Below are 24,018 nucleotides of genomic sequence, written 5' to 3'. Positions count from 1 at the left end.
GCGCGCGTACGTACCGACGACAGAGCAGAAATCTTAACAGTCAGACTCATACACTGTGATAGATTTGGTCTGGTTTATTGTTTGTATGATTGATAAACTTTATTGTTCTTTTTTTGCTTCAACAGGTCGTAAACCTCCATTTGTTCGTGCTGGGTTCACCAAAGGGGAAATAGAAAAATGCAAATGCAAACGTAAGTGATTACTGATTATTATTCATCGGAACACAAAAGCGAAACATGACTATTTAGCCTAAAATATATATATATATATATATATATATATACACACATTATATAAGCATTATATATGCTACATCCATCCATCTTCTTGACCGCTTCTTCCCTTTCGGGGTCGCGGGGTGCCGGAGCCTATCCCGGCTACTGAAGGGCGAAGGCGGGGTTCACCCTGGACAGGTCGCCAGTCCGTCGCAGGGCCTTAATCACACACACATTCACTCTCACATTCACACCTAGGGGCAATTCAGAGTCGCCAATTAACCTACGAAGCATGTTTTTGGACGGTGGGAGGAAGCCGGAGTCCCCGGTGAAAACCCACGCATGCACGGGGAGAACATGCAAACTCCACACAGAAAGGTCCCAGCCGGGATTCGAACCGGGGCCTTCTCGCTGTGAGGCGAGAGCGCTAACCACTTGCGCCACCGTGCAGCCCATATATGCTACATTCTTTATTATATATATAAATAATGTATATATATATATTGTGTTAAAAGATAAAAAAAATAAAGAGGGATATATTTTCCTAAAAAATATGGGTAATTAGATACAATTTTTTACCAATTATTGCAGTATCGCGATATCATGAGCCATGTATCGGACCGTATCGTGAGGTAGCCAGCCCCACTAGAGGGATCAGGAACAGAAATTTACTCATGCTCTTTAAACTTTGAAAATCGTTGCAAAAGCTAATTGTCTCTGCGTAACCATCACTTGGCTAATTCCATAAGCACTTCACCATAGTAGATTGCTGCATAGTTGATTTCCTTGTCTTTCAGAATCCGTTGGAATGACATTAATTGTGTCAACAGATACATAATCATGGCAATCCAAAGAACGTCAACTCTGAAGCTAAACCTCCAGTGTTCAAGTGTTTAAAAAATCCTAATGTTTTTATTTGAATTTTGTCTTAGATATCACCAATGCCACATATAAGTGCCCCCTGCAGGCCATGCCCATCACTGGACAGAAAGATCGGATTAAGGCGATGACAGCGTGTCTCTGCAGTCTAGCTAAGACCAGTGGTGCGTAAACGGTGGCTGTGAGAGCCGGCCAACTACGCTGGAAAAAGTGAAACACTGGATCAATTAACAAAAGTTTTGTCTTTTTTTTTACATTTTAAAATACAACTTTTTATTTAATTAATTGTTGAGTAGACCATTAACTAAAACTTTTGATTTGATGAAAACGAATCATTTTAAATGTAACAAATTACAAAACTTTTTTAAATTAATCTAATGTTTCACTTTTTAAAGTGTATGAACTTTGTTTATTTGACTGCACTAGCAATAAAAGTTATTGACATGTTTATTTTACTCTGCTTTTGTAATCTGTCATTTCCCAGGACGTACGAACACAAAGAAATTCTGCAGATACAAACCTACTCCTCGTCCTCCTCCTCCTGGTCCTCCAATTCCTCTGTAAGTTCAGGACTGGGAAGACATGGACCGTCTGCAAAGTTCAACGACCTGAACTAGAGTTTTATAATCCAACCATCAAGTATGACATGAAGATGTGTTAAATAAAGGCTCTGACTGTTGCTTAACCGCTCACTTTCAACATTTTTTTAAGCTCCAAGTTTTTTTACTGAAAGTTTTCAAAATTCTTTGGAATAAAAACCTCTTGTGTTATTTTTTATTATAGTTGATGGATGTTTGAACATTTTTTACCACTGTAAATAAAGCATTTTAAAGAAAAAAGCTAGTCTGTTTTTTATCATAAACTCACTCTTCTTTATCTTGAGTCGCTAATATAAAGAGACATTTCAAATGATTGTTGAAGTAAAAAAGTAAATGTTTTGAGCAATATCTTTTTAAATTAAGGAAGGTATGTGAAATATTCTGAATAAAAAATCTGTATTTTTTTTAGGAAAGTAAAGCCAGAAAAAAAATAATTTTGATCAATTTGTAGCAGTTTTGGACTTTGTGTAGTTTTCTTTTTGTATGTTACTAAAAAGGTTAGGGCTTAGCATAGTCACAGTAGCATTTGTTTTAGCTGTATCAGTCGATCTTTTATGTGTTTCAAACATGGTTGAGAGCTATCATAAATATGCTAATGCGGCTAACTTGTTTCAATTTTGGACTGCGTTTGTTTTTTTTTTGCATGTTAGAAAAAAGGTTGGGAGTTACAGCTAATATGAACGCATGCTAACACAGCTAATGTGTTGCGTGTTGGGCTGTTTTTCTCATGTTACTAACAAGGTTGGGTATTAGCATAGTCACAATAATGCTTGTATTTTGATATTAGAGGTATATGTCAGATCTTTTACATCTTTCAAATAAGGTTGGGAGTTGCTGGTATCATGACAATGCTAATGCGTCTGACGTGTTAATGTGTCAAACTGATTTTTTTATCTTAGTAACAAGATTGGGAGATAGCATAGCCACAGTAATGTTTTTTATTTTACGTTAAAAGCTCGTTTTTTTTACTTGTTGCAAACAAGGACTGGCTTTGAAGGTATTGTGAACATGCTAACGAGGCTAACATGTAGCCGAGTTGGGTTGTGACTTCTGTAAAAGTTACTAAAAACACTGGGTGGTAGCGTAGACAGTATTGTTTCTTTGAGTGGTATCGGTAAAATAAAACATGCAGTGGTGTTTGGAATATGCTAACGGGGCTAACATGTAGCGGTGTTGGATTGTGTTTTTCTTATGTGTAACTAACAAGGTTGAAAGTTAGTGTAGTCAGAGTAACGTTTGTGTTTGCGATATTAATGTTATTTAAATGTAGTAAACAATGTTTGGAGTTGCAGGTATTTCGACTATGCTACCGAGGCTAACATGTAGCCATGTTAAACTGTGTTTTTTTTACTAACAAGATGTTAGCATCGTCACAGTAACGTTTGTTGTAGCGGTATAAGTCTGTGTTTTTGCGTGTTAGAGAGATATAGTATTACCTTTCCATCAAACTCATTTTGACAGGTGACCTTTGACCTGCACATTCCAAAGTGATGACGTAACAATTTATATAAACTTTAAATAAACTTTATATAAATTTGATACAAACTTTATATTGAAATTGATATAAAGTTTATATAAACTTTATATCAAATTGTTACGTCATCACTTTGGAATCTGCAGGTCAAAGGTCACCTGTCAAAATGAGTTTGATGGAAAGGTAATACTATATCTCTCTCGTGTTGTAAACAAGGAAGGGAGTTGCAGTTATTGTGAATACGCTAATGCGGCTATTCTGTTTCTATGTCGGACTATGTATTTTTTACGTGTTTCTTACTATGTTGGTTGTTAGCATATTCCCAGTAATGGTTGTTTTAGCTGTATCTGTGTGTGTTTTTTTTTTACATGTTGTAAACAAGGTTGGGAGTTATAGATATTGCGAATACGGTACCGCGGTCAACACTTCTAATGTGGCAAACACTTGTTAGCTAGCGTGTTACAAACAAGTTCTAGAGTTACTGTGACCGTATTCTGACTGATGGACTCATCTCTGGCATTTGTGTGTTGCTTAACGCACCTTACAGTTTGAACGATAGTGTAGGTGGTGGTGTTTGCTCCATCTACATTCTTCATCTCTGTTCCTGTTTGGGATCATGGGAGGTCTGTTTGTTTACATGTCTTTCTCTCACCCATTCATTTATTCATTAACACTTCATAATCAAAGTTCACTTGAATTTTAGCTTGGCAAATCTGTAGCTTTCAATGCCATCTCCATGCCCAGAAAAGTTTGTAAAAAGAACTTTAGCAAAAGTTATAGACATTGTTCAGACATGTCAATACTGATCTGAGTTATCAGTCTTCACACCCGAGTGACATCCTGCCAATATAAAAAACGCGTTTGTGCAGCACAGGGGGAACACTTGGAGCTCTGTAACCAGTCCTGCCATCATGTCCAGGATCACAGCAGGGATCGTCCTGTTCATCCTCCTGATAAACTGCGTCTGCAGCAACACAGGTAAGAACCGAAAAGATTTATTTCTAAACTATGACTCCATAAAACTGACCGGTTATGTTTCCACAGTGGAGGAATTCCTTGATGCGGGATTTACGAAGCAGGAAATCCGAAGATGCGCCTGCAAACGTGAGTTTGTTGTGATGGAAGTAATGTAAAAATACTGATTCAAATCACCAAAAGTTTATGGTACATGTGCATTAGCATCCGTCACTTCCTAACTTAGTGAAATTGTTGGGGATTTAGTGCAAATCCATCAAATATAAAACAAAAATGTCCTAATTTAAGGGGTAAGTAATGATGCTTAATCAATCAAAACAAGAAAAAACTCCTTTTGATTTGTTCAGGTATTCCAAGAGGAAAACTGCTGTGTCCCAGTGGACTCGTACCCAAAAATGATGATGCAAGACAAGATCTGCACAAGTGTCTCTGCAAACATTTCTACAAATCCGGTGAGTGAAAAGAAAACAGTTTTCTCTTTGTTTTTATGTTACAGTTCATAAAATATAGTTTTTTTTTAATCTTATCTTTTGATTTCAGGTCATCCAAAAATGCAAGTCTTCTGCCCCCCCAGAATCTCCCAAATCCAAACTCCACTATGAGAAAAATCCTGCAAGAAAAAGCTTTATGGACATACTTTACATACAAACTGTATTCTGAATAACCAAAATGGATATAAACTGTCATTTCTGATGTCTTTTTTTTTATTTGTTTCATTTATTGCCTCACCATGTTCAAATGTTCTATATTCTATGTATGGCTTATCGTCTTTTAATTGTAATAGTGTGGGCTTTGTTTAAAGTGAAAGTACAAAAATGTAAAACATTACATTCAAGAAGTTAAGAAAAAGAGTATTTTTAATACAAAATATTTGTAAGTTTTTAACTTTGTAAATAAACCTTTTATTTTCCACTGGGAGTCTTACTTTTATATTTCAGCTACGCTAATTTAAAAGTGTTTCATTAGCAGAGAAAAAAAATAAATTGTAATTAATATCATTATTATTTTTAATTTCAAAAATGAATTAGTAGGAAGCCCTTAAGAGACATTGAAATATGTTTTTTTTTCCATACTGAGTTACTACAGAATAACAGATTTGTTTTTTACTTCATTTTTAGGAAAAAAAATTGTGCTATTATATGATGCGCACCAGTTACCTACCAGAGTTGTTGCCTTTTGGGGGGCGGGATTAGTATGTGATGTGGACCAGATACTAACCAGAAAAAAGGGGTTTACTTCAATTTTTAGATTTTTTTTATATAACTTTGATGTCCCTTTAGGGGCTCTGTAAATTAGAAAAGCTGATCAAAAAAAAAAAAATAAACTGTAAAGGAAGTTATCTGTTTAAGTGAAAGCTAAATACTCACTCTGAAATTGAATTAGCTTAATCTATCTTAGCAAAAATCATATGACCATGTTATGGCTGACTAACTCTGCTCAAGAGTTAAAATGAAATAAAAGTATAAAGTGCCATCAGATTTTTTTGCTAAGTTTTATTTGTTTATTCTACAAATTTTTCTTACAAAGGCTAATTATTCCCCCAATGCTAACAAATAACTGCTAGCATCACATATTTTTGTTAGCTCGATCTTTACAAAAGATTCCACTCAGGTTGAGTGGGATCTTAGATTGAATCTACAAACACAACTGAAGCTACATTGTCCTTTGACCTCAGACTGCCATCTTGAATTTTCAAAAATTCATATTAGGATTAAAAAAAAACAAAACTCTGTTGTCAAGGAAATTAAAAAAATTACTTTTCCCGATTCTTGTAAAAAAAAATGCGTGGAACTGTTTATCACCCCCAGATGACCAAAAATAAAATGGTTGCTATGAGATAAAACTAGCGTAGAAGCCGCCATTTTGAAAAAGCTTTTTTTTACTCTAACCAAGGTGGCATGGCCAGAAGGGGCGAGTGGGGGAGGTTGCACCCAGTGTGGGTAGGTCAGGAGGGGGGAGTTAGGGCAGGGGTGGGTAACACCTGCGGACCACACAACGCCATGAACAGCTTAAACTTAATTCGTTCCTTTTCTAATAAAAAGCTCATGTTTTCCACAAAGTTTTCTAACCAATGGTTATGAAACATAATTCTGTATTTTTAATCTGAACTGGACTTTATTTTTGGTGACCGTTTGGAGGCTGCTGGGAGAGAACAATCTAAGCTGACATGAACTTTTCTTCTCTTGCATAACTGTTGTCTTTGGTAATCTCGTGGGAAATCATTAGCTTCAACCCGTATTGTCTCCACTCGCTCAGAAGAGCTTTTGATTTTCTGGATCAGCTTTAGCTGACAGTTAGTGACGAAATCCAAAGAAGACATTTATATTGTCGTATTTTCATTAAAGTGATGGCATTTCAAATCTAGTCATACTCTTAGTGGTTAAGTGTTATCATTGGGGATTTGACAAGTCATTTTTATGAAAACTGTGGATCATATTTTTTTTCAATGATTTTTCTTTGGTTCTTATCAGATGCTGTTTTCAAGTTTTCACCGTCAACCACACCAGGTTGAGGTTTTCAACCATCCACAGGTGTCTGGATTTGTGTCGATGGTTTTCACTGCTTCAATGTCAGGCCATCTGCGATGTCACCATTTTGTTTTATCTTATTTTTTGTCTTTTTTTGTGCTTTTTTGCCACCAAGCCCAATCTCCTTCTGCATTTTGAGAACCAGTTTCTGCTATGTTTCTTACTCAAGTTCCCAAAAAATGCAAAACAAAGATAGTTTACTGTTACTGATGTAGCATTTTACCTTGCCTCTATACCATGTTTTTCTTAAGTCTTTTGGAGTATCCATATATATATGACAATATTTCACCTCTGGCACATAAAAGTTTTGGCCTGGGCAAGGGGCTGAGCTAACTGAGCGGCAAAGCTAACAGCTGACCACCACTATATGAGCGGAAAAGCTAGCGGCAAAGCTAGCGGCAAAGTTAGCAGCTAAGCACAGCTAGCTGAGTGAAAATGCCAGTGGGCATGTGGATCAGTTCTGGCAGTGCAGACTCTTCCAAAAAGGGGCTGTTCCCGCTTTGTGACATCAGCTCATGAGAACCTGCTCGTTTTTGTGGGTCGGAGGGGGCTGGTGCTCAGAGCACAGGTTTTTAGAGGAATGCGCAGGGGGATTGCTTATAGTGAGGAATGATTATTATACACTTAAAAGCTCAAAAAGTTGATTTTGCATGGTATAGGTTGTTTAAAGTTAGTGACTCTCAAGTCATAGAAAATATTTGGCTGACTAGACTAAAGCAAAAGTATCACCTGGAGCCCAAACACAGACACTAATAGTAAGCCGCGGAAACCACCTGCCAGTCGAGTTTGTGTAATATTTACACTAAAAACACAAAGCAGTTAACTTGCAGAAAGAAGAAGAGGGAACAAAAAGTTCAGCAAAGTTAATGATAACCCAGCTCCTGTTGTTCTATCTTTCTGGATAAATCAGCTTTTTGATAGGTAGGTCACCACCATCGCTAGCACAAGGACATTTACAGTTAAACATTGATCCAGGATGCTTAAACTGGAGTTTAAGCATCCTGGATCAATGGGAAACTTTCCTTTTCTCGGAAATTCTTGAGACAACTGAGCAAAGACGGGAAAAAAGACACTGAGGGGACAAATTTGAAATAGTTGTGTTTTTACTGCAATGTAGCTCTTGTCTTTGAAAACTTGATGTCTTAAATGCTCTAAAACAAGAATTCTAGTTTTGAACTTTAACAGTTGAGGTCTTCTGAATGAAATTTGACAACAAGACAAAATGACAAAGTACTCTATCTCTATTGTTCTAAATGGATTTAAAAAAGGCATGGATGGATGTTTGTGTAACATTAATATTTCAGTTTTAAAAACTTCTTATTGTTGGAATTTGAAAGTCATTTTGGGGGCTTTGCAAGCTGTTATGCAACTTTTACCACCTTTATAGACTCAGTAATGACAGAAGTGAGTCAACAATTTTTCAAGTTTTTGGGAAAAATCCAACCAAATTGGATTTTTTGTTAAATCTCCTAAACTTGTTGAATCAGTTTTCATCATGTTGACGGTAGACGCACAGCTGAGCCATGTACCAGGAGGTTGTCAAGGTCCAGCCTCGTTACAGAGTCCACGAGGAGGAGCAGTGGAGCACCGGTCTGTGTGAGTGCTACAAGGACATGGGGGACTGTGAGTACGGACCGTAACATGAAAACATAGGGCGTAGAAAGTGAGAATCTGACTATGAGCTGGAATTTGTGTGTGCAGGCTGCTTTGCCCTGTGCTGCCTCCCAGTGTTCACCTGTAAGGTGACCAGGGCGGCGGGAGCGTGCCCCTGCCTGCCTCTGCTGGACTGCATTAGCTGTGTACCTCCAGCTTCTTTAGCCATGAGGGCATCGGTCAGGGAGCGGTACGGCATAAAGGTAATCACTCGTTTCACCTCAGCAGATTGATTATGACCAATAAAAAGACCTTTACAATGCAATTATGGGGTTGGATGGTGGCGCAGTGGTTAGCGCCCTCCAGGTACTCCAGCTTTCTCCCACAGTCCAAAAATGTACTTCATAGGTTGATTGATTGCTCTAAATTGTCCTGAGGTGTGACTGTGAGAGTGTATGGATGTGGGATTGTATGACCCTACGTTGGACTGGTGACCTGGACAGGGTCTACTCCAGCTTCCCCCAACAGTAACCATGTTAGAGGAATTTAGGATTAACAAAAGGTTGATGGATGGATACAGTGATGCACGTATGTCTTGAGATATACCCTTACATCTTGAAATACACCATTATGTCATATGTCTTGGTATATACCCCTATGTCTTGAGATTAACTCTTATGTCTTACGTCTTGGGATATACCCTCATGTCTTATGTCTTGGGATAGACCCTTATGTCTTGGGATATACTCTTATGTCTTGAGAATAACTCTTATGTCTTACGTCTTGTGATATACCCTTATGTCTTATATCTTGGGATATAACCTCATGTCTTCTGTCTTTTGGATATACCTTTATGTCTTGAGATGTACCCTCATGTCTTATGTCTTGATATATACTTTTATGTCTTGAGATTGTCATGATTCAGTGCTTTGGTTTTGTCATGTTCTGTTTTCCCTGTCAGTCTCACCACATTCAGGTTAAATCATCCACAGCTGTCTTCATTTAGTTAATCAACCTCAGTGTATTTAAGTGTCTGGTTTTCAGTTTCTCATTGTCAGGTCTTCTGCTCATTTACGTTCTGTCATGTCACTGGTTTGGTCAAGTTTAAGTTGATTTAGTAAATGTTTATGTTTCTGCCACCAAGTCTGGGGCCCGTTTCAAGAAGCAGGTTCAACAAATTTAGAGTTCGAACCTGAACTTGGAGTCACTGGACTCAAAATTCTCAAACTCAGGGTTTTCGGTTCCAGAACAGCTGAAAATGTTTGATTCAATCAACTTGAAGTTGTCAGAACCAGAATCAGGTGTGAGCGTCGCGACCATAAAAAGCCCTGATCAATGGAGCAAAGACAGCATGATTCACCATGGCAACGGGAGCAAACAGCTGAGTTACGTACTTCCGGCGAGGGAAATTGATAAGTTCCTTCAAGCATATGCGACTATAGGAGAACATTTTCATCAAGAAAAGCAACACAGCTGCAGCGGTAGAACAGAGAGAAAATATCTGCAGTTATTTGAATCATTTCTAATAATGAATAAATAATGTCAGGAAGGTTATTTTGTCTCTTGTTGAGTAAGGAATGGTTTTTGATCTGTTACTAATTTAGCCAGTAATCTCCGGAATCGCATGAATAACCGGTTTTGGTAACCCCCCTCCCCCTCCCCACCTGCACACACGGATATCACTGCACGCTAAAAGGAAACTGTAGCTGCCTGACATATATTAAAAAAAGCATTTATTTAATTTGGATTCTCAAGACTTAAAAACTACTCGCCGAATTATTTTTTTAAGCGTAAAAACAAATTCCGTAGCCGGGAATCGTACTCGCAAACTCCGCAGTGTGAAGCAGCGTTGCTGACAACTGAGCTAATGTTTGACGCCGATGGGGGATGGTAGATGAATTTAAAACCTTTCTCTGTGTTTGACATTCCATAATTTCAATTGTTTTGGGTCTAAAATAAGGAAAAGAAAACTGTATTTTTTAATAGCGAGTCCCAGGAAAAACTCACTATTTATAATATCGCTGAAATAAAAACGAATCAGGAAACTGCAGTCAGTCGACTCGTGTCCTCCAAATCCTCTACCGACGTAAATAATATTTCCTCTGGATTAATCAGCCTCCTCTCTACATGATCCTCTATGAATGAACGTGTCATTTTGGTTTCTACGTGGTGAAAACTTGACGTCTCTAACGTGAATGTTCTCTAAATGTTAATGAGGAACTCATGTTTGATAATCTTTCACTTTAAAAAGGGGCGGAGACCGCAGAGAACTCTAAGTTTCCTGAAGAAAACCTGCTACCGACCAGGTTTCGTTCACAGACTCAGTTACCATAGTGATTGATTCTGAGTTCAGCTTAACCCGCATCTTGGAACGGGCTTGGTTTCGCCCACTTTCCCGGGTTTGAGTTATCTCTCTTTCTGGAACCGAAAACTCAGAGTTTTACTGAATTTGGAGTTCACGAACTCAGAGTTCCAACAAAACCTGCTTCTTGAAACGGGCCCCAGGTCTCCTGCATTTGGGTCCTCCACCACAATCCCTAACAGAGATATATCATTATGTCTTATCTCTTGGTGTATACCATTATGTCTTGAGATATACCCTTATGTCTTATATCTTGGGATATAACCTCATGTCTTATGTCTTGGGGTATACTCTTAAGTCTTGGGAAATACCCTTATTTCTTGAGATATACCCTTATGTCTTGTGTTTTGGGATATACCATTATGTCTTGTGTTTATGTTTGAGTCCCAAACCTTGCGTTTGGTCTGTTTTCAGGCTACAGTCAAGCAAACCATGGCAAGCAGTCCTGACCAAATCTTGTAAACAAAACTATGTGACTAAAGATCTCCTCAGTCATTGGCCAGCAAAAAGAGAAAGATGGATGTGCTGGACTTTGAAAATCCTTGCCAGGATTTTTTACTAATTTAAACTTTTTATTTCAGACTACTTTTGAAAGAATGAAAAACAGGTTCAACACTTTTTACTGATATTGTGGTACAGTAGAGGAATGGTGGAGGATGGTTACTGGGGACACTACAGCTAGTGTTTATGATAGAAATTGTTGGGAAAACAGTGTGAGAAGCAATGTGTTTCATGTTAAAAATTGCTTTAATGAGCTTGTATTCAACTCACCACACTTTAATGAGTTCATGTTGCATCGCTGCTCCACATTTGTCTGCTAATGACTGGGTACGGTGGTCGTTTTGTTTTCAGTTGTTCCGGTCCTAACATTCGGACTGCAGAATATCAGAGTGAAGTTAAGTCCGATTGGAAACAAACCGAGACTGCCTCAAGTCAGAGAGCAATTCTTGGTCCCGGACCAGGGTCCACTTGCACGTATTCCAACTGAAGCTTTGTTTTGGATTATCTGGTTCACTTTAGGAGGACTAATTTTATCCAGTCTGAATACACTTTTAGTTAATTAATCTCTCTAGATCAGGGATAGGAAACTCCAGGCCTTGAGGTCCACACTGTCTGTATGATTTTAAAATATCCAAGATCTGCTAATGACCAATTACCTGATTCCGGTGTGTCCAGCCAACTAGAACATCCCAGAACAGGGTATGTTGGATGCAGGAATGTGGCCCTCAAGGCCTGGAGTTGCCTATCCCTGCTCTATATGTTCCACCACCTGTTCCCAACTGTCACTATAGCTTACAGTGTCATCTGCAAACATGATGATTCACATCTGTCAGTCTGTCCTTTACCACGACAAACAAGAAGGAGCTCAAAGCTGATCCTTGGTGTGATCGAGCCTCCAACTTGAACTCCTGTGTCAAACCTACAGAACATTTTAGTCTTACAATTCCTCAAAACATCTCTGCCACTCCAGATTTCCTCATCTAAAGTGTAGGTTGTCCTTTTGTTTCCTGTCACAAGCCAGCATCTTGACTCAAAAATTTAAATAATATAAAAGAAAAACAGCCGACTACACCCCCACCCCCCAGTGATGGCAGGACCAGATCTCCTGACAAGAATCAGCTCCCAGTCACCGGTCAGTGCTCCTCCATGGTAAAAGCAGATGTCTGACGTGCAAAGAGCGCATACCAGGACAGCAGCAGGAGTTTGATGTAAGCAAAGCCCAGCCGCTCTAACCTGGGACCGTGAAGACGAGAGAAGATAAGGCACGCTGCGGGAGGCGGCTGAGGCCACGGAGGCAGAGGCTGGAGTGCTGCCATCGGAGATGAGAAGGTGGTTGGTAATGTTGGCTTTCTCCGGGGGTGGAGTGGGACGTGGATCATTGGCAGAGCTGCGAGAAACAAGCTGGTATGGTTCTGAGAGTTCATGTGAAAGCAGGTCCAAGCATGTGGGCTGATGGTTACACAGACAGACAAAGAGATAAAGAGAACACAGTTTGTCAGATGAAAGCTGCTGATTTAAAACCCTGAGAGCCGTTAAGAAGAAAATAACTTGATTTCTGTTTTTTTTCGTTTCATTACTTTCTAAACTGTTTAGCTTCATTTTGATTTAATCAAAGTTGGATGATCATTAATAGACTATAGCTGAGATGTAAAACTGAAAGGATGATGAAAGAAAGGGACCACGCTGTGGTTTGGTGTAATTATTGTTTTCTTCTTTGCTAAATGGAAGCCTTTTTCTGCGACAAATCCATTCATTATCAGATCAGCTGGACATCCACTCTCAAAACATGGAAAGATTAGGCACATTTGTGTCCCTGGATGCGTCATAAAGGACAAAGGTGGTCATTAAAGATGTTTTTCAGTCCTGGTGTTTTGACCACTTTCACTACTGCCATACTTTTTGCACAACAGCTTTGTGCGTTTCTTTAAAGTTCCAGTATTCTTTTCTTTTGTAAGATTGTTCCTAGTAGTCTTTTAATTATGACTGTGCAGCTTTTATCCATTTATTCATCCATTTTCGAAACACGTTTTATCCTTTATGGGGTCACCAGGAGTGCCAGAGCCTAACCCCACCATGCGGGTACAGCCTGAACAGGTCGCAGGACCACAATCACACACCCATACACACTCACATTCACACCTAGAGACAATTACAGTAACCAATTAATTCAATTCAATTTGATTTATAAAACATAATATCACAATACAGTTTTCTTAATGGGCTTCATAATATACAAAAACATACAGTCAAAAAATATGAACAATAGCTGATTGCTGAGCTAAACAAACTAAGCTAAACTGGGCATCCATGCTCTTAGGCCCTTCTTCTCGGTAAAGAGAAATTCCTTTAAAGAAAAACTGATTTGGGGGGGTAAGAAACCTCAGGGATGTCCTCATGAAGGAGGGTTCCTCTTCCATGGTAGACAGGCGATGTACCAGGACTGTTAAAGAAGAATTAGCTTATCTGACTATGCAACTACATGTTTGAAAAGGGAAGCAGATGGGCTTCATCCAGATGGAACTGAGGGACAGCTGGCGAGCCAGAGGCGCGGTCCAAAGCCAAGAACAAGAGCACAGACTGGTCACTTGGAATCTCAAATCTAGGGACAACACGTGAATTGCACTGCACCAACCAAAGGAATTGATTAACCTATGAAGCATGTTTTTGGATGGTGGGAGGAATCTACACAGAAAGGTCCCCCATTGATGATTCTGTTTCAGGTCACCCGGCCGGAACTTGGACCAGGGGGTCTTCTTGCTTTGAGCCAATGAGATTTGAATTGAGAAGTACTCAGAAAATGAGATTTTATTGTAAATAATGTTATATAGGTACTCTGTTATGATAAACAATAGGCTTACTGTCACAACAGTAATGGTCACTACAGAATATATAGTGCTACTATTGTGACCATTGCTATAGTGACAGTAATGGTCACAACTAGGGCTGTGGATCATCACTTGGGTGGCGATCCGATTTGATTCACGAATCAAGAGCAACGATTCACGAGTTGAACCACGATTCTTACTTTTTAATATAACGTTTATTCCTATGTGTATGTCTATTTAATCGATGGATGAAAATTGAAATTATTTGTATTTAATCATCATTTATACCTTTATTTAGAACAGGTGATCAGAATCAACTAAACTGATTTAAAAAAACACAAAGATTTAGATAAAAAGACATTTTTTTGTCATTTTAAAGTTTTTTTTGGTTTTCAATCTTCTGGTTCAGCAGGAAAACAACATAAAAAGGATTAGAATCACTGCTGTTTTGGGTCATTTAACAACAAAACCTGAAAATGTTCTACACAGTTTTTTATCTTCAAAGTTCTTCAATATTTTAGGTTCTAAGCGTCACATATTGCTGCAGAGCTCCTATAAAAAGTTTTTTTTTCGCAGCAGAATCAGCTGATTCACGTTGATTACATCACCTTTCAGCAGCGCGAGGCTGTTTCTTCAGAATAAGCTGGAGTTTCGTTAATTACGTCAAATGTTGAAGAGTTATCATAACCAAAGTAATGTAAACACTGGCGCTAAAGCTCCGATGTTAAAGCTAATTCATTTTGTCAGAAGTTATGTCTGTGAGCGGAACTTCAGTCTCTGTTTTTGAACGAAAAAAAGCTCTTGCTAGTTTTACTTTGAAAACCGGAAGCTTAACCGTCACGGGGATACATTTACTTCCGGTAGCGGTACCGCGCCTCTTTCGGCTTTATTTTAGTTCATAAACTTAAAATCCGACATTAATCTGCATTCCAGAGCAAAAATACATCGTCCCCAATTGATATTTAGATCATCTTTTGCAACAATTTACCACATTTATAAAGATCGTGAATCAGCGCTCTCTTGGGCGTCGCGAATATCCGTACTCGCAATTCTGGGAGCAGATCGCGAATACCCGAGCACCCGGATACTCGTTACAGCCCTAGTCACAACTGAATCCGAGTTCCTGATAGGAGAGGTGAAAGTTTAACTGGTTTAAATTTCAATCCACATTCAGTTGCTGCCTGAAAATTGACTTAAAAACTTGTTTAGCAAACATAAATAGCCAGTTTATACATAGACCTCATTGAAAGTGGCCACTTGAATGCAGGTGAACATTGTTTATGGCTTTAAAAAGGAAAATTGAAGGTTGACTTTATTCTGATTTCTGTACCAAGGATTTATCAGGAAAATATCAATACAATTGTAATCGTTTTCCAACATGTCTCTGTGTGCCTGAAAGGGAGGAAAGTTTGATGGAAAATGATAGAAAAATAGTATCAACAAAAGCTTTCAAGCTGGAACAAGACAGAACATTTCAAAGCAATTGAGTACATCAGAACTTTCATTTTCCTTCAAAAGTGTGTCGTTTGAGCCTCCCACAGACGGTGAAGCTTCTCCACTCTCTCCGTGTGTCTTCCAGGGCAGTGCGTGGAGCGACTGCCTGTATGGATGCTGCTGCTACACTCTCTCCTGGCTCCAGATCTCCAGAGAGCTGAAGAGAAGAGCAGCCTCCCACGCCGCCTCCTCCTCCTCAGACAGATACGAGGCTCTGGCTTCCCTGCAGGGGGCGCACTTGGTCTAGACACCTGCAGAACTGACTGGTGGAGTACAAGAGCAGATTTAAACATATTTCTCCATGTCTGTTAGCACTCCTGCAGCATTGTGTTCTGTAGAGGAGGAAACTCAGGTCATACAGAAAAAAAAGAAACATTCAGCATCAAAACTTAGCAAAAATTTGAGAAGAACTTTCTAGAAGTTTGTATAGTTTCCTTCTTTTTTTTAATCTGCAATAACGTCTCGTGTGTTGTTATCGATTGTTTCGTTCTTTCCCCATGTTGGAGTGTTAGTTCCTCCTTTGTGTGTCACATATGTTGTTTAGTGAAACCTCACGCGTCATTGTGTGTTTGTGTTCCTGCTTTTTGTTGCTATGATTATTTCTGTATGTTTTTTGGCATGTAAAAACTCAATCACACTTCCAACTATTTCAGTCATCTTGGTATCAAAACGTTCAGCTCGTTCAGGACATTACTGTTTGTATATTTGGTCTTTGTAAATTTTATAGTTTTTGAAATATTGAGCAAAATATGCCCCATAGGAAATGAAGGAGAACGTCTTCAAATTTCTAAATTTTAAGTAGATTAGCAACAAGTTTTTAAATATATTCATGGAAAATGTTTTAATCTTTTATAGCAATTTTCAAAAAAATTTGAATTTATCAAATATATCAGTAACATACTAATTTTTTGGCTAATTTGTTATCTACTGGTGTTTATTAGGCTAATTAAGAGTTTAACTTCTATTTTAGCAACACTAATGTTATGACTTATTTAGTTTACCAAGGAATTTTAGTCCATTTTGGAGTTTAGCTAGTATAAAAACAATGAGCTGGCTTGTTTTTTTTTTTTTTTTTTTTTTTGCTGATTTGGTATCTACTAAGTTTTTTGGTGCTAATTTCTGTTATTTAATCAACACACTACATTTTTGGCAAAATTTTCATATATTAGGGATTTTTAAGCAATATTATTATCATTTTTTCAGAAATTTAGATCAAATTCAGCGCTCTTCAAGAGAATCTGGCTACAGAGAAAAAATATGAAAATTAATAGCAGGAAGTCCCTCCCCCTGCTGGAGCCGACCACAAACATAAACATAGTTTTAAGCTTTTGACCTTTTTTCTCTCTTTTATCGACCCTTTTTGCTGGCATTTCGTGGCTCTGATCAGCTGATTCTTGGGAAAAAAAAACTGTTATAGTTTATTCTCATTCAAAGGCGTAAAAGTTGATAGATCTGAAAAGGTTTTAGTGTCTCATTTTGAAAGGGTTTTCTAAAGTTTAGGAAATTTGAAACGATTTAACATACAATATGGTTGTATTAGGAATGTGGGCGTGGCAAAAAAAATCTGGTTGCCAAGGAAAACCAAAAATTTAGTTTTGCCGATTCTCCTAAAAGTTACATGGAACGGTGCATTCACTCCAGGCGATCTAAATTTAAAATAGTTGCTATGGAGATAAGACCAAAAGAAAAGCTGCCATTTTGAAAAAGAAAAAAAAACTGTTTTATTTTTCATGAATTTGCAGCACTGACTGGTTTATTTTTGGTTTATTTCAACTGTTTTTTATGTATTTTAATGTTAATAAAACCTCTTCCTCAGTTTGAATAAGTCTAACGTTCCATTTTTTAAATTTGAGGCGAGCAACAAATGTTGCAGTTCCTCAAAAAAACACTAGAGGGACATAAAATCTATATTCGGTTTGCTTTTTTTCTGGTAAAATATTGTTTTCATGGGTAAAAAAATAGAAATGCAAGTACAAATGATGCTTGCAGAATTTTCCCCCACTGGGTTTTCCTCTGCAGGTGGTTTTATGGTCATAAGATCTTTTATGACAGCCAAAGATTGTTATAGGAAAACCAGGAATGCAGAGTTCCAATAATCAAAGACTTTACAGCATAAAGCAGGATGAAACCTCCAAAACAAGAGACGTAAGATGACAAACATCTTGATGCCAATCATAAGAAGTGGCAGTCAGACTGCACAGACTGGTCAGCGCACATTTCTTTAGCCGTCATTGTTACGCTTTCCTTCCAACACGCCTTTATAACCCGGCTTTAGGCCACCATGAGACACTGAAGGACTGACGGACTGAACCACATGAGGTGAGATGATCACTGACAGCCTGAAAACCATTTGCTCAGATTAGGTTCAGATTATCTGATGGATACAATTCACATTTTATTATTGGACTTTTTTTAAATAACTCTAAATAAAAGGTATTAAATGGTAAAGTGTTGGGTTTGTTTTCAGCACATTCTTACTCAGAAAATTGTATTTTTACTGAAAATTCTTTAATATGTTAAAAAATACTTGATGGTTTTGAAAAATCTTGAACTTAAATCCTTGATGGACAGAAAAAGCATCTAAAAAAATAATCGTGCAAGTACTTTCTTACGTTCATTTTTTACCGTTCAAGTTGTTTGCATGATTTAAATCTTTTTTTTGTACAAAGTTAGAAAAAAAATTGCTAATAATGTGACATATCGTATAATTTTGGCTCTTTTCTCATAATTATACAACTATTTTTATTCAATTTTGATTGATTCTAATAACTTTACGACTATAATCTTGTATAATTTTGAATTTTTCTCATATTTTTACAAATATTTTCTCATAAATGTTCTATTTTTTTATTTTTATGATTTTACGACTGTGAAATTTTGGCTTTATTCCTCATAAATTCACAATTACTCTTTATCAATTTTGATTTTTTTTCTTATAATTTTAGGACTTTTTTCTTATGGAGCCAAATTGGGGCCATAAAGATTTGAAACCCAAATATAACATTAAAAAAATGGCGTTTGGCCAAAAAGGTTTTAAACTATTGTCTGTACTATCTTAGTCTATAATTCAGGCATCGAAACGCCCGAAATGGTTTCTGTTCATTTACATTACGGACATTTATGAACCTTTTATCTTGAAAACATTTGACTTTTCTTGTGTTCTGATGGACTGTTGGGATCATCTGGTAATCTGGTAAATCTTTAAAACCGTTTTACTCTCATCTTCTTTCGTTTTTGTTCTTTCTGCCCATCAGGAACTGAAACTATGTCGGGGAAGGTTCAAACATTCCAGCCGCGGCCGTACATCGCCACCAGCATATCAAACGAGTGGAGTACTGGCATCTGTGACTGCTTCACTGACCTCCCCAGCTGTGAGTGTTTGAATGGACTACTGTACGCTTAGGTGTTCCTCAGAAAGTGTGTTTTGGGCGTGTCGCTACAACCTTCTGAATAGGACTGAAAGTTGGAATAAGTCAAAACAATGGTCAAAACAAACATCTCTGACCTATATTATCTAGGATTAAAAGGAGACTTAAATATCTCTATGGTGTAGCTGAGATGAGAACCTTTCAGCTGAACAGGTTAGACATTCTTTATACATGAATCATAGATCTGATGTGAAAGAACCAAAGCTGTGTTGTTTCTGGATCGTATGCCCTTGACGTCATAGACTTGAGCTTTAGTCATAACCACCTTTACAGGTGGATATAGGCTCTCTATAGGTGGAACTGTATATGAAACATGCAAGTGGTCCACATTAAGGGTGTATTCAGTTCATTGTTACGGACTGAGTATGCTTAAACTCTCACGTTCAGGAAGAAGCCCGTACTTGTACCTCATTAACAACTGGAGTGTGGCGTAAGGACACCATACGACAGCATCACCTGTGCGCCATAAGTGTGTGGAACTTACATGACCTTCACAAATACTTCACAAAACACCACATGGGTGAGGATGGTCCCATTCTCATGACACCCCTTAAGGTGACCGTACGAACCTCAAGAGGACTTCAAGACACACCAAGTAACCAATTCCAATTAAAAGTCCAAGTAATCTTGCGTTCATGTGTCGCTATTCAATATTTTTGTCCCTTTTCAGAAAATACAAACAAAACTCAAGTCCAATGAATGCACATTTAAAGTTGAACCGGTTGAACTTTGACCAATCAGGAACTCTGAATTGGTAGTAACATACGGTTAGAGTTAATCTTAATTCCTCGTAGTACCAACTGTACAAACATTGATCATGAAAGAGAAATTAGTAAGTGAGGTTTGTGCCTACAACACTAAGTCTTTAATCTATTACATGGAGCTGTGAAAAATGCCTGGAGCAAGATTTACGATGTTTTGCACCAAATCTCCTTCAACTGTAGGAGTATAGGGTAGCGACAGTCCAGTGTGTACACCATAATCCAGGAGTGTCAGGTGTAGACATGCAGTAGCATCAATCGTAGCCCCTCAAACGGTGGTTGTCCTATTATGGGGCTGCGGGTTTTTGGATTGTCCGAGCCCATGGGGGGTCGTAGTCAGTAGAAGCTGCATGAGTGCATGCATGTCTTAAAGTTCCCTAAAAAATCATATAGCCACTTCTCTCTGTGACCCTCGACGGGCCTGGTCAACCAAAAACCCCGTACAGGTGTAGGTGACCAATGACATGAATAGAGATGGACTGTAACCAACGAAATGAAGTCGATTTGGTCGCCATTTTTCCGCATTACGAATATCTCCCGGTTTCGCCAATTTGGGACCAGACAAATAGGAAGCAGTGATTGGTCCAAGAATCTGTCAAAGGCTTTGAACTTTTAAATGGAGGCCAGCGGGTGCCACATGTTTTTATTGAGGCATCTGATTGGCCAGCTTGAAAATAGATCATGAAAATAAAATAGATTTAGCAAGAACATGGTAAACGTGTTTCCATAGAAGTATATGGGATTTTGGCTTTCTGGGACCAGCGGGTACTTCCTGTTTGGTACATGATCAGTCCAGTTCTCTCTATGAACTGTCTATGTATACGACTAATACTTCCTACTTTCTTTTCTTCTCTCAGGCTGCTTTGCGTTCTGGTGTTTTCCGTGTTTCTCCTGCATAACGGCCAAAAAAGCCGGAGAGTGTCTGTGCTTACCTCTGCTGGACGCTTTCGGCTTCATCCCGCCCATCACCACCGCCATGAGGGTGTCCATCCGCCACCGATACGGCATTCAGGTGCGGCTTGATACCATCAATCGTAGACTACTAGAACAGTTCTGCCTCTGTTCCCGTTTATCTGATTTTCAGTCGGCCATAAAAAGTTTTTTGGGCATCAAAACTCAAAGTGTTTTGGAGCCATCCCATAAACCCTTTCAAGTCCTCAGCCGAACCATATCTACTGTGTCTTTGTCACAGGGGGACATCTGCCACGACTGCGTGTACTCCTGCTTCTGCGGGCCCTGCACCTGGTGTCAGATATCGAGAGAGATGGAAATACGTAAAGCGCCGATGATCTACGCAGCCTGAAAAGGACCTAATCCCCCCAGCCGTCACCTGCCCCATTCATCATCAGCTTTATCACCATGTGGCCCGGCCGCTGGTTCCTCCAGAGCGTCAAACGCGTCTGCACAGGAGGAATGCGATGGAGCAACATCAGGGTCAGAATGGAAAACTCTCGTATGAGATAAGACGTGAAGGACAAAACAGGTTTTAATGAAAACGTGTTGGTGATATTTAGGTAAAGTTCCTACACTTTGATGTTTCATACCTATGCATTTATACTCTGTCTTCTCCTGGGTAAGGATGGCTGTCTGACATATTATGATTTCTAGATGCAAAATATTTTTGTCAAATCCTTTAAAAATCTTTGTTTGTGTCATCTTTATATTTTTCTCTTATACCTCATAACATCATGGAAATAAATAGTAATTGTAGCCCAAGGTGGTAATTAGTGCTAAAATGTGATTAATTAATTATAACCTGTAAATAATTAATGTATTTTTAATTAAACCTAATATTTGTTGTAAAAAGCCTCATTTTCATTTAAATTTGTGATGCAGTAAAATATCAAAATACAACAAAAATTAGTGGCGCTCATGAAGTTTTTTATATTTTTACACCACCAATTTGTATTTATTTTGTCAATTTTGAACAATTAAGACCAAAAGAACAAAAACAGAGCTCTAATATAATGTGAGTTAAAGTTCCATGAATTTAAAGGGATCCCATCCATGGTTTTCTAATTAATTAGTCCGCACTAAACAACACTAATTGGTTTCTTGAAAAATCGACTTGGAGAGTCGATGCAATTTTTTCCCCCTAAAAGATACTTATTTTATTGACAAACTAACCAAATAAATATTAATTTATTAAAATAAATTCAGCAGAGAAGGCTCTAAAAGCTCAACACTGGATTTTTGTAAATGCAAACGTACATTGGAAAGCTGTCGATCAAGTTGCAATAGGCGGTGCTTGTTTTACAGTCTTGGAACGATGGTATCTCCCAGGTGAACGTCAGGTCTGTCACCTAAAGCCTGCTCACAACGGAGTCATGCAACAGGAAAACCGTCTGCGGCACGCCAGCAAATGTTCTGGTGAATTTCTATCAAAGGAAATACTTTGAAGTTTTTGACGAATAAACCTTTAAATTAACACGGGTAATATGTCCAGTCATATTTGAAAAAATAAAGGTTTATTCCTCACGGTTTGCACCAAAGTTGACCTTCTGTCCCCGACCGGGAGACTTTTTCATGTGAACATGTCCTGATCAACAGCTGAAATCTGTCATCTGAGAAAGCAGCGTGAGCTCCGAAATAAGAATTTGAACGATGCGTATCATTTTACCAAACAATTAAAGGAAGGAAAGGTCCTGCACCAGCCACTTTCTCTGAGGCTTTGTTCAGTCTGGGGAATGAGGTCGACTTAGGAAAGGTGCACGGCTGTGGAAAGAGTCCCATGAGAAGAAAATAATGACTGTTTTGTTGTGTGAACTTCCTTGTTTGAGCAGTCTCCATGACAACAGATTTAACAACAAACAGAGTTCCCAGTCCTGCAGCTACAGTAATTTAGCTAATGCTAGCTAGATTAGCTAATGCTGGCTAAATTAGTCGGACTGTTGTCTTGGTGACAAGAAATAACAAAAGTTTCAAGACTGTACACTCCATTAAAAATTAGTATGTTTGAGTCTTTGTTAGCTTAGCTTGTTCTGCTACTCTGGCAGTTCTTCTTCCATGAGTTGAAGGACCCAAACTCTGGTCGCGGCAGGCCTTCATAGTGCCTGACTCAAATTGGTAACTAGCATAACCTTGTGCTATCTTATGGGGTCCAGGTGACCCAAGCCTTAACTGACATGTTATCCATCCCATGATAAATGTGGATGAAGATGTTGACCAGTGAAAATCAAAAATCATTAAAAAAAATGGTTTAAAAGTGGGCAGAAAATGTGAAGCCCGATTGGGTTTGTCTGTAGTTTCTGTGGTGGTCCTACCTGTGTTTGCCCACATTGGCTTAAGAAGGGACTCATTATGTTAGCTCACTATGCTAGTCAACCGCCAATTGGACAGTGTAGCATGCTAGCAAGCTCCACCAAAGCATGCTAGTGGCTCCTCTGTAGCATGCTAGTGAGCTATGCTATAGGATGCTAGCAGCTCCTCTGTAGCAAGTTAACAAGCTCCCCTGTAGCCTGCTAGCTGCTCCTCTGTAGGTTGCTAGTAAGCACTTATGCAGCTAGCTAGTAAGCACTTATGCAGCTAGCTAGTAAGCTCCACTGTAGCATGCTAGCAAGGTCCTCTGTATCATTCTAGCTGCTCCACTGCATTGTGCTAGTGACCTCTGCAATAAATTCCAGCTTAAACAGCTCTAAGAGGATGTCATGAAATGGGTGGCACCCACACACAGCGGGACGTGGAGCCTAAGGAATAGAGTCGTTTTACGTCTGGGAAGGATAAAACTCACAAAAATAACTAATATTTCATAAATAATTTGTTTTTGTGTTCCAAAGGCAATACATGATCATATATTCACTTATGTTCACTCTGAAAACCTTAAGACAATCCTGGTCTTTAAAACTTGTGTGGTGACTCGTGAATGTGAGTTTTGAAAGGGAAACCCCTAAACTTGCATATGTCCCTGGTTACAGACATTGCATTGGTTGCTCAAACACATCAGTATCTTATTCAGATCTGGAGTGGGGCAGTTAACTTTTCTCAAAACTCATTTTCACCAGCTACTAGGTGTGTGCACGTTTTGGTGAATTTTGGAGCATGTGGGGGGTGGGGGGTTACATTTTTGCTCAAAGATGCATACATTTTTCCATATGCGAAAACAAGATGGTCTTGGTAGGCAGGGCTGCATCATTCATAAATCTATGTTAGATGATGTAATCATGTGACATCACACAGAAGTCTATGATGTCACCGCTCCCATAACAACCCAGTAAACCATGTCAAAGTGGATCTCCCTGTGTGATGTCATTTGACATCATAGTGTGACATCATTTGAGCTCATCATGTCACTGTCAAAAAATTCTTGAAGGCGAGTGGTTTCCACCGTCTGTTAGCTTTTTCAAAAGCACCAGAGACCAAAGAAACTTGGAGATAACGCAAGAGT

General features: G+C 38.6%; 1 protein-coding gene across 3 annotated transcripts; it reads left to right on the top strand.

Annotated features, from left to right (window-relative positions):
* Positions 1 to 6,098: 6,098 nt before the first annotated feature.
* On the top strand, positions 6,099 to 22,129 carry LOC112155661 (cornifelin homolog B). 3 transcript variants are annotated; one of them, XM_036216875.1, is made up of 7 exons: positions 7,496 to 7,591; positions 8,179 to 8,293; positions 8,372 to 8,526; positions 15,531 to 17,764; positions 18,700 to 18,816; positions 20,492 to 20,646; positions 20,827 to 22,129. In XM_036216875.1, exons 5-7 carry the CDS (start codon positions 18,711 to 18,713, stop codon positions 20,935 to 20,937), a joined length of 372 nt encoding a protein of 123 aa, XP_036072768.1. In that variant the 5' UTR covers positions 7,496 to 7,591; positions 8,179 to 8,293; positions 8,372 to 8,526; positions 15,531 to 17,764; positions 18,700 to 18,710; the 3' UTR covers positions 20,938 to 22,129. The 3 variants fall into 3 exon arrangements, with proteins under 3 accessions (XP_036072767.1, XP_036072768.1, XP_024143222.1); XM_036216874.1 differs by lacking the exons at positions 18,700 to 18,816; positions 20,492 to 20,646; positions 20,827 to 22,129 and having other exon boundaries at positions 6,099 to 7,591; positions 15,531 to 17,751; XM_024287454.2 differs by lacking the exons at positions 7,496 to 7,591; positions 8,179 to 8,293; positions 8,372 to 8,526 and having other exon boundaries at positions 14,779 to 17,764.
* Positions 22,130 to 24,018: the final 1,889 nt, after the last annotated feature.

Source organism: Oryzias melastigma, linkage group LG18, assembly GCF_002922805.2.
Source record: "Oryzias melastigma strain HK-1 linkage group LG18, ASM292280v2, whole genome shotgun sequence".
NCBI classification, from domain to species: Eukaryota; Metazoa; Chordata; class Actinopteri; order Beloniformes; family Adrianichthyidae; genus Oryzias; species Oryzias melastigma.
This window is presented reverse-complemented; position numbering and strand designations above follow the sequence as displayed.

What these genes read in the sequence shown, in the direction of transcription:
- LOC112155661 (XM_036216874.1), top strand. Translation starts at nt 8,194, where the DNA reads ATGTACCAGGAGGTTGTCAAGGTCCAGCCTCGTTACAGAGTCCACGAG. An exon ending in CTACAAGGACATGGGGGACT is followed by an intron (nt 8,294 to 8,371) that starts GTGAGTACGGAC and finishes TTGTGTGTGCAG; the next exon opens with GCTGCTTTGCCCTGTGCTGC. An exon ending in GGGAGCGGTACGGCATAAAG is followed by an intron (nt 8,527 to 15,530) that starts GTAATCACTCGT and finishes TGTGTCTTCCAG; the next exon opens with GGCAGTGCGTGGAGCGACTG.